Genomic DNA, 11,394 nt, shown 5'->3' on the forward strand with positions numbered 1-11,394 from the left:
TTAAAGATTAATGGTTTAATGCCACGAAAACATCGTGGAATAATAAGACATTGACATACCAACTTTTTATCACCCGCCCATTTTGGACAAATAACTGCTCAAATAAAGATTAAAACGCAACTTTTATTGTAAGTTCACACTTTACAGTTGCTTTTATGCTCCGGTTTGTATTCAATTTTACACACATACAATGTTAAAGGTCAAAGAAAGTCACATTCATAAGCTTTGCTACAATACATTTTTACATAATGGTCAATACATTCTCCATACATTTCAGTATGACCCTGTACTTTCACATATGTAAAATAAGCTGACGTCATTGTTTTGATACAGTGTGATCACAGGCTCACTCCTATATAGTCACTGCAAGCCATAGATATACATTAGCTCAAGGCCATTCATTTCTTCACCTGTGTGTGTTCTGGAATTAACTATTAGCACTGGAACAGGAGATATTGCTAATTAACACCAATGCTATAAATAGAGTTTTGTAGGCAAAAGAAAAAGACCTGCGATCACAGCAGCGTGGATGTGTGATTCACTCACTTATTTCAAGCATCTGTTTCAGCATATCTTTACTTGTTTTTCACTGAACGTAATTGTGTCTGTCTCATGCAGGCAGCTCCAAAGCACCTTCTTCCTCTCCACCCCCTCGGTTGGCACGAATCTCCATGAGCGTACGGGCAAATTTGCTCCAGTCGTCTGCATGTGACATGGCCAACTGCTAAAATAGAGACACAACCAACTTCTGCATCACATCTTCACGGTAGAACAGAATTAGTGACTTGAAATTTGCACATTGTTTGATCTGTCTCTGTATTTGGGTATGAGTGCAAATATTTATAATTCATCCAAATTTTAGAGAATGACTTGTTCTGTACTCATGATGTAGGTGTTATTACCTCTCCCACATCATAGATCCAAACACGGCCCTCTGAATCACCCACTGCCACCTCTCTGCCCCCCGTTGCCCATCTGACCCGGTTCAGGGCACATCCTCCCTCCACAGTCACACTTGCCGACGGCACCTGGTACACACAGAAAACTTGTTTTGGAATGTAAACGTAATAACATTGTGTGGAAACATGATTCATCTAATTTAGTTCAAAGCAGACTATTATGAAGTAAAGGCAATTTGCATGCAAATACGATGAGGTAGAATGCCCCCACTCCAGCTGAACAGTTTTGATGTTAATTTTTAATACAGTAGTCAACATTTGAAGTGGATCAAGAAAGTTGTCCTAAGACAAGAACGGGTATTGCTAAAAATTCATGTATAACTTTGCCGAAAGGTTTTGATCCACTTTAAATGTTGACTACTGTAGATAGTAGTAATCTGTGAATTTTTTTGTTTTTGTTGATTTGCTAATTTTGCTGATTTGATTTGTAGATACAATAATTCATTTAAATTTGTACAATAACAGATATTGTTTTTCTTTTATTTTGAAGTAAAAATCAACCCATATATAATTTATAGAATTATATAGTGTATAATTAATATTAATAATAATTAATAATTCTGCTATTTGATTTGCCATTTTTCAACTAAATGATCAAATTGCATTTATAATTGCACAAAATCAAATTACATGCGCATCCATCCATATTAAAAGTAATCCACATGGCTCCGGGGGGTTAATAAAGGCCTTCTGAAGCGAAATGATGAGTTTAATATTCATATTTAACACATTACATATTTAATGGCCATACGCAGTCTACTTACGCCTAAAGCACAACTTATGCAACTTGTGACGTCAGAAGTAGTGTAGTGCGTCATGGCGTGGCATAAATATCAGCAGTACGTCACATTACTCGCTTAAGTTGCGCTTTAGACTTAAGTGGAATCCGTATGTTAATTTGGCCAGAAGCTAGTTATTTTACTTTATAAAGTTTTAAATATGGTTATTTTTCTCACACGAACCCATTGCTTCGCTTCAGAAGGCCTTTATTAACCCCCCGAAACCGTGTGGAGCACTTTTATCATGGATGGATGCACTTTTATGGACTTCAAAACAGAAACAGCCATTCACTGCCATTATCAAGCTGGGAAGAGCCAGGACATTTTTTAATAAAAAGAAGAATGTTATAAACACCTAGGATGACTTGAGGGTGAGTAAATCATGGGCTAATTTTCATTTTTGGGTGAACTATCCTTTTAAATTAGAAAATAGTTATTTTAAATTGTAAATAATATAAAAAAAATGTTTGTTTTTTTTTATCAAATACATGCTGCCAAAAATTCTCAAAAACATTTTTAAAAATCTTACCTCAAACTTATGAGCATACAAAGAATATTTCATTTAGTATTTTACATGAATGATACAAAAAATCTGATGACATCTGGGATAAGTTTACCCCAGGTTTACCTTAGGGTTTTTGCCCCAAGTAGGAAGTCTTACACTAATATTAATTAATGTATGTAACGAATGTTCTTAATATAACAGAAGACAGATGACTGAGTAAATAATGTAATGACCTCTGTGTAGGTGTTGAGATTCCAGAGGTCCAGACGACCATTGCCATCAACTGTAGCAAAGAGCGCTGGATGAACTGGAGACCACATGACATCATACACATAGTCTGCATTGTCTTCAAAAGAATAGAGGGGCTTGTTATGCTGTCAGAGAAATGAAATAGTTATATTTATAGAATGTTAAATAATCAAAATACATATAGAGCAGCACAAGTTCCAAAACAACTCTTACTTTGGTTGACCACAGTTTGACAGTCCAGTCAAATGAGGAAGTGGTAAAGAGATGGGAGAAGTCAACTGGACCCACAGCGTTATGGCAGCTGATTCCAGTCACAGGCCCCTGATGCCCATCGAACATTTCACCAATACCAGCCTTACTGCACGGGACAAGTTAAACAAGTTCAAGGTAATAGTTGTTTTTCATAGTGTTTTTAATATTCACAGACATTATTTAAAAAAACAGTTGACCCATATATGAAAAGTCTGCTATTAAATCAGAAGGTAAAGCAAGACAACATTTAGATTAGGCCATCCAAGTGTAAAAAGTGTTTTCAATCATAATGAGTGTGCAGGTGTATAATATGTTCTGTTACAGGAACCACCAACCTTCCATGGCGGGATGCTGTGTAAACGGTGCCCTCCTCACTTCCTACCACATAGTTATTCACGTCGCTTGCAGGAAAGGCCATGCAAGTGACTGCCACGGGCTTTGACTTGTTGTAGATCAGCTCCATACTTTCCTGTGAGCAACAATAGACATGTAATTGTTCTAAATCAATCTAAAATGGCAATCATTTTCCATTTGTCTAAATGTGTTATATCTGGACACCTGAGGCTGTGAGAGCATGTCCAGACTCCAGGAGCACATCTTGCCATCTGTGGATACTGTGATCAGGTTGTTGGCATTTTGTGTTCCGACCACATTCACACAGTATACAGGATGCTGCAATAAATTGGTAAAATAACATGGAATGAGTAATAAAATCCATAATATATGAAACAGGTTTGACATCTATCTTATTTTAAGGAGAGGAAATGATTAGAATATTTTTCTCAAACAAATAAGGGATTGTTTTGCCACATAATGAAAAAAAAAACGTTTTGCAATTTACAATAACAGAAGGTTTCTCAGGAATATCTTGGGGTTGAGTTTCTGGGTCACCTCATTGACCTGGCATTTTCAGCTCACATTATTAACCATTAAACTACCATCAGACTGAATTAGGTTACCTGTTTTTCAGCACACAGAAGGCATTTCATATATACTAGTATTATATTATAGTATTATACTATACGACATTATAATATAATATTTAAATACACAATTTTCTTTTTTTGAAAGAAATGTATACTTTTATTCAGGAAGGATGGATTAAATGAATCAAAAGTGACAGTAAAGACATTTCTAATGTTACAAGATATTTATATTTTAAATAAATGCTGTTCTTTTTCTATTCTGAAAATGTATCACGGTTTCCACAAAAATATATAGCAGCTGTTTTCAACATTGACAATACTAAGAAATGTTTCTTGAGTGCCGAATCAGCATATTAGAATGATTTCTGAAGGATCATGTGACACTGAAGACTGGAGTAATGGATAATAAATAAAATAAAAATAAAGAAAATATTAAAATATATTAAAATAGAAAATAGTTATTTAAAATTGAAATAATATTTCACATTATTACAGTTTTTACTGTATATTTGATCAAATAAATGCAGACCACAGGATCATGAATGGTAGTGTATATATATTTATATTTTTAAACATATCTGTAATTGGTGCTCTTACAGTGTGTGCACTTGCAGACAGGGGTGTCCTTTGCACTGGGGTCCTCCTGTGACTTCGATTGTCCCACAGTGCTATCTGTCCTGAATAAGTGCCTCCGATCACCAGGTTAGGATGAAACTGAGCAAAGCCGACTGACATCACTGAGGACTACGGGGGAAGCCATAAAATGCATTAGTAATTACTTGTGCCGATTTTAAACTTCCTTTGCTACGTTTAATGTTTTGGCATAGAGGACGTCAGCCTGCCCTCCATTAAGGTCGATTGGCACAAAGGGAGCATACAGGGAATAAACTGAACAATGAGAGTTCATTTATCAGTGACATCAGAGCAAACACAGAATGATGTGCGTTAATGACGCGGACAACATCCGAAAGTTGAGCTCTATTGTTTGTGTATATTAGAAATTCAATTTCGATTCAGGTCTTTTCATTAAAAGTTGATAGCTCACACACATGCTCAATATATAATGATTTTTTTAATTAAAGTATATTGAAATGCAGCCGAAAGGAACAACTTTCAGGTATTAAAGGTTTTTAATTGGGAGCAACGGGAATTCAAACCTGACAGTGGAATATGTACTCGGGGGTCATCTTCTTATACTTCATATTCCAGACCAGCACAACTCCATCTGGCTCATGAGGCACATCCTCATTAGTGTTGTATGAGGCCACTAGCAATTCAGGATACTGCAAAAAGTATACCGGGAGCGTTATTTGTGACTAACACATTTGCATTAGGCATTGCTTATATTAATGCAATTTTAGAGTTAACTAATGTTCTTATTAATAAAGTACCTGTGGTGACCAATCCAGGGAAGTGACGACTCGATGTTTAGACCAATGCTCGTCATAGAAATGTCGATTAAAAGACAAGTTTGATCCGGCTTGCATGTCCCTGATAACAAAACAAACCTTTGCATTCTGGTACAATCATCCAAAGCAATTTACAGTACGTTTCACAGGAGTCACTTGAAGTTGAGTGCAACTCTTCAGTTTCTGGGTCACCTCATTAAACCTGATTTCAAACCATTAAACCACCATCATCCTACATTAGGTTAAATAGACCTTTCTGGTACCATCTAATGAATGACTTTTCTGTAATCATATGGGAATCTGTGCATGTTTGACTGTTATATAAGCCTCCGCTCTGACCCTTCTTTGTCCTCCATATCTCGCCCACTGTAGTCAAAGAAAATGTCCGTATCCTCGGCCAGCACTCGCTCCACTACACGGATGCTTCGGTCGAAGAAAAACAGGAAATCCTCTGAATGAACAATCTGCTCTTTCTCCTCGTTGGTGAGTTCTCTAGGATGAACTAAGACACATATTCATACAGGTCTGTATGATGTTACACTTCTTATAAATGTATTACTTTCTTTTTTAAAACTGTGATTGTTCTTGCCTTCTTCATCTTCCTGAAGCTTCTCCTCCTCTAGCTGCTGTGGCACCGGCTCAGATCTGGGCACTGACAGCTCCTCATCCTCCTCCTCTGTGGACAATTGACATTTTTGGAAACACTGTAAGTGATGAGATGAGTGTAATGAGATGGCATTTGTTTTGTGGGCAAAGCCATTATATTTAGTTTAATTTGTATGGATATCCATCTATTTTATAACGTAGGAATAAAAACAGCTCTTTACCCTCAGGCTGATCAGATGCGACGGGGGTCTGTGTCTCTTTAGAGTATGACACCAGTTCTTTTGGTATGAAATCAATCTGAACAATTTTTGATGCTCCAAGCCTTTGCATCTTGCACCTAAGAAATCAAGCCAAAACGAGAACATTTTAATTTAATCTTTGGACTACTTGAAAGCATCCTACTAAAGTCTTAAGGCCCGTTCAGACCAAGGGCGATAACTATAAAGATAACGATAATGATATAGTTCTAAAAATCGTATTAATAGAACAATATTAAAGAATAGCAGAGCTATAAAGATACAGAGAAACGATATTGTTGGAATCACTTTCAGAACGATTTTATCCAGCTGATGAACCATAAAAACATTGACAGCCAATCAGAATCCATCCTGCTGTAACGAGCTCAAGCATTTAAAGTGACAGACTTCGAACAAACAGTACGATATCGTCCGCTGGTGTGAACGCTAATGTAGTTATCTTTATAGTTATCATTCATGGTGTGAATGGGCCTTTAAGGTACGGTCACAGTAATGCAATTTTGTGTGCAAAAAAAGTTTAATTGTCAATAGTGTAGCTATGTATGAAGCACTCCTAATTTCCAAGCAGCATTCTGTTGGTCAGCGCAGCAAATTCGCATGACCAACTTGAACACGAACGAAATCTGTGGGGAACTTTTTCGCCCTTATGCGAAAACTAATTTATTCTACATTTCTCTGTTGAGACTGAATGTTCCTATATCAAATCTGAGGTGGCAGTCTCACCCATGAACAGAATCTGCAAGAAGCTGAAGAGCTAAGGGGTCGGTGTCCCATTGCAACGTCCTAGAGAGATCAGAAGAATACATCATATAATAGTTAGGAGGGATAAGACCAAGAGCATGCATGATTAGGTCCTGCAGCTTCACCAGCAGTGCAAAACCCTCTTCATGCACGATTACATGAAATAACATACTTTCTTTTGAACTGAAATCACATATAGACTTTGGCACCATACTCTTGAACAGCTACAACAGAACTACATCCACTGATGGGTGATGCATCCACAAATGCTAGGACCTAACAATGACAACATCAACACTTCTCCTTCCTTACCGATATCTGATGTCCCCATCAAAGATGTAGGGAAAAGGAAAAACATCAGACTTAGTCTTAAGGGAAATGCAAAATAATAAAATAAAATAAGTAGTCAAAAAATCAATAGCCAAAATATTTAATGTAAGAAATACAATGCAAAACTTCCCTGAAATAAGTCAAATCAAAAGTTTTAATTTTCTTATAAAATATTTAATTTCTCCTAATCAACCATAATATAGTAAATCTGTCTGATGTCTTGATAAGACTGTATTAGCAAAATATAGATATATAAATTAAACTGCAATCAGTCTCACATCCAAGCTCACATCCTTTAAACCAGGAATTTTCAAAGCTTTTGATGCCAAGGACCCCCAAATATGATGATCACATTAAAATATGAAATCAGTTAAATATACAATATTTATATTAAAAAAGCCACTTATACTGTATGAGAAAAAAAAAATTATATGCAAAATGAAATAACTAGCTTTTAGGTTACTATACTGAAAAATTTGTTCAAATATTTTCTGAAAAATATCGGACTAATTGTATTGGTGAACTACCCATTATTAGAATATTGTTAAATGTATCAACCTAAAGAGAAATTCACAATGAATAAATAAATAAATATTTTTCCAGTAAGTTTTGATCATTCTAAAAATATTCTTAAAATAAATTCAAATATTGTTTCCCTCCTTAAAGGGATGGTTCGGAGTAAAATCAACCTAGGGTCCTTTACACCATGACCTCGAGCCAAACTCGGACTAACTCGGACGTCGACGTCACTTCCGTGATTTGGGAAAAGCCCATAAAATTCCTGTCAGAAAGCGATGCAAAAGGATGTAGTGTAACGATGCCCAGTTCCAGGAATACACTAATATTTTGTTGGTAGTAGTAGTTTGCAACAATTATTAGTTAACACTAAGTTGTTAACACTTCGGAAAAAATTATAATTCGTCGTTACACTACATCCTTATGCATCACTTTCTGCCAGGACTTTTACGTGCTTTTCCCAAACCACTGAAGTGAGTCGACGTCCGGGTTAGCGGTAGCATAAGCCGTCAGGAAAGTGTTATTTAAATAAACTCCTGATGTACTTACAAACTTTCCAATGCCTCGTTTTATGAGTACAGAACCTATTTGTACTACTGGAGAAGTTTTATAGTACCATTCTGGGCATTATTAGTGGGGTAATTTACGAGATATAACCTTGGATCCATTAGCACCTGCACTTAGCCATTCGGCTGATATCTCTAAATAAGCGCTAACTTTAATAATGTTTGACCAAGGGAAAAAAGGCTTCTGGGGGGGTGTTTGGCTCGAGGTCATGGTGCAAAGGACCCTAGGTTGATTTTACTCCGAACCATCCCTTTAAGAACCCTCCTGCAGAACCCAGTTTGAAAACCCCTGCATTAAAACACTACTTCCATATACATTCACACATAAGGAAATATATAAACGTATTTCAAAATGGTTTAAAGGTTGAGATACAGTCTGGTGTGCAAACAATCACTCGTGCAGATTTCATACCTTCCCACTGTCCCTCCATCTATGGACTCTTGACTTCCAGTTTCACTGGCCGGGCTCACTGATTGCGAAGAGGGAGACATAGGGGTTGGGACTAAATAATGAAAATAACAGGTATCCCATGTTAAAAGCTGCAGTGGCTGCACTGATGGCCAGCAGTGGCAGACACAGGCAAATCAAAATGAACAGAATGGATTGAAATGGTCAAATCAAAGAGAGAAAAAAAAAAAAATCCAAAAGGAAAAACAACAGGAGAGATTGTCAAGCGAATTTCACTTCTCTCTAAAACGTTAGAATTTTGATATTATTAAATCACCTCATTTTCAGATTTATAATGATTACAATTTTACATGGAATATCACCTTATAAATCTATTTATAGAGTGTGCCACAGTGAAGTCTTGCTCAAATATAGCCACAGTGTAAAAGACAGGAGTTCAATAAACTGATTATTAAGTACTGATGAAACTTCTTAATATTCATCTAATAAAAGTAATTGTTTTGGAGGGGAATTCATGACCTAACTTGTCGATAAATACTGCAAAATATGATTTACATCTAGCAAAAATTCTAATGAGGACACAAGCCATTCCTGCACAGATGATTAAAAAAAAAAAAAATTTTAGACCTCAAATACAGGCCAAAGCAACATGCCCTTTATCAATAAAACAGCAAAAATCAGTCCAAAATGAACCATACCCTTGAGAGAAAGAAGTGTGCTTTATTGTATTGAATGTACACTTGTAGTGTACTTCAAATAAAAGTATAATAATAAAAAAACTGTACTTGCAGATAACATATTAATGAAATAAAAGGTTATTTAAGTGTACTGTACTTAAAGAAAGTACACCTTCATGATTGTTTTTAACACACTTAAGTACACTTATGCTTTAAAGTACACTTATTTTTATGTGTTGACTAACATACTAAAGCATAAGTACTTTATTATAAATTTAACTGTAGTGTGTTATTCGATATTTTGTTTAAAGTTAATATATTTGATATGTACTAAATTAACATTGCAATCATTAACATGCAATTCAGAGTCCAAAACATTTCATTCAGTCTGCACTTAAGTATATTCAATATTTTAATTATTTTTGTATTAACTACTCTTTTAAAAAGTATAGTATGCTAGTATAGTGTACTTCTTTTTCACAAGGGTAGGGCGAAGCCCTATAGGATATAGCTCTAAAGGCTGCTGAGTGAAAAAGAAAAAAACTCTTTTGCATTATAAAGACTCCTGATGATTCCTTTTATCATTTCATTCAAGCAGGTGCCATGCACATTGACAAAGATGTATCTCACACACATTATGTACATGCCCAGACAGCTGTATGTTCTGTATCATATACCTAGAGGTGGTTCTGGTGAAATTCCAATGCTCTGCAGGAGAGCCTCTGTCTCTCTTCTCTTCCTGTCTAGGTCTGAGTCTTCTGACACGTTTTCAGTCCTCTGAAGCATCTCAGACTGCATCACAGAACAAATATTTGCAGGTGATAAAGTGATAAATAGTATATACAACAGAAAAAAAAGCACTTACCTCTTTCTTCTTTCTCTCTTCCTCCTTTCTTTTCTTCTCCTCTCGAATTTGGGCTAAGCGCTGCTTTTTGCGCTCAAGCTCAGCTTTTAGGTCACTTCTTTCAGCCATCGTTGTGTTGTTCAATCTATTTATAGTATGAACAGTTTTAGTTTTAATTGTAGTATTCATGCATTCATGTTGCCGTGCTTCAAAATACATCAACAATGTCACAAACTTTCCACAAAGAGGGGCACATTCGAGGCTATCCAGGGAATGTGCTTTGGTTTTAATTTCAGTAGATGAAGTTATACATCCAGCTTCATTTGGTTGTACACAGAGAAGACCAGCCTGTGTAAAAGCCCATTAGTCTAATGGACACAGACACAGTCCAAGCTTAAATACTGTGACTGCAACTGAATTAATTCCGAATTCATCGAGAAATGCAACAATGAAACTGCAATAAATGATTAAATAAGCAAATAAATACAAACTGATATATAAAATATAATGTATACAATCTCTTAGGTGAACCTCCTGTACGTAGAAATAACAAACAGCGTTGTGGATGAAAAAACAACACCATTATAATACACTGCACACTAACCTAATATTCTGCAAAGAAAAATGAAAACAGAAGACACGTAACAACGAATTAAAGTAAAAACACAATCCTTTTCATTGACAAACGGTTGTCGTTGCATTTAAATGAATGAAAGCATTTATGCAGTCCGCAACAAAGCCTCTTGTAGGCTATATTATATTTAGCCTATATTTCAATGTAATAATTCAACTATACCGCCTTTATGTCGATCCAACCAGGGCAAAGTCTGCTGCGCTCTCTCACGTAAATGCTGAAATAACCGGCTAAATCTACACATGAGCATCAACCGCTAAATTAAAACACAAAGCATCACCAGTTTACCTCAGTCTCATCAGCACCCAAAGCCGGAAGTGCTCATTGCTGATACGTCATAAACGCCTCCTAGCAACAGCGGGCAGCGCTTGAAGATCATGCATCTTAGTGAGCTGCCTACCTAAACAACGTTCAAATGCGTCTATGGTGCCAAAAAATTGTCTAGTTGGGCGGCACGATAGTTTTTGAAACGGAGCCGAAGATTTTCAGTAAAGTAGCGTTGATTTTTTTTTTCTCAGGAAGGATGCGTTAAATTGATCAAAAGACGTTTATAATGTTGCGACAGATTTTAGTCCAAATAAATGATGTTCTTTTGAACTTTATACTTACTAATACTTTTTTCAGGGTTCTTTGATATCATATAGTTTCCACAACTGTACTGTATTTGTGTCAAGTAAATGCAAGCTTGTTAAGTATAAGAGACTTAGCCTACCCGTGGCCAAATTGTGTTTTACC

General features: G+C 36.0%; 1 protein-coding gene across 5 annotated transcripts; it reads right to left on the minus strand.

Moving 5' to 3' along the window:
* Positions 1–104: 104 nt before the first annotated feature.
* Positions 105–11,029, minus strand: dync1i1b (dynein cytoplasmic 1 intermediate chain 1b). Of its 5 annotated transcripts, none has more exons than XM_084089470.1 (17): positions 10,948–11,029; positions 10,047–10,170; positions 9,859–9,973; positions 8,508–8,565; positions 6,666–6,725; positions 5,907–6,022; positions 5,669–5,755; positions 5,419–5,581; positions 5,062–5,161; positions 4,828–4,953; positions 4,268–4,414; positions 3,303–3,416; positions 3,080–3,213; positions 2,706–2,850; positions 2,477–2,617; positions 903–1,028; positions 105–724 (listed from the first exon to the last, which is right to left on the minus strand). In XM_084089470.1, the coding sequence occupies exons 1-17, from the start codon at positions 10,956–10,958 to the stop codon at positions 611–613; spliced, it is 1,881 nt and encodes a 626-aa protein (XP_083945596.1). In that variant the 5' UTR covers positions 10,959–11,029; the 3' UTR covers positions 105–610. The 5 variants fall into 5 exon arrangements, with proteins under 5 accessions (XP_083945596.1, XP_083945595.1, XP_083945593.1 ...); XM_084089469.1 differs by having other exon boundaries at positions 8,508–8,598; XM_084089467.1 differs by having other exon boundaries at positions 8,508–8,649.
* Between the last annotated feature and the right edge of the window lie 365 nt (positions 11,030–11,394).

This window comes from Abramis brama (assembly GCF_963993115.1).
Source record: "Abramis brama genome assembly, chromosome: 17".
NCBI lineage: Eukaryota > Metazoa > Chordata > Actinopteri > Cypriniformes > Leuciscidae > Abramis > Abramis brama.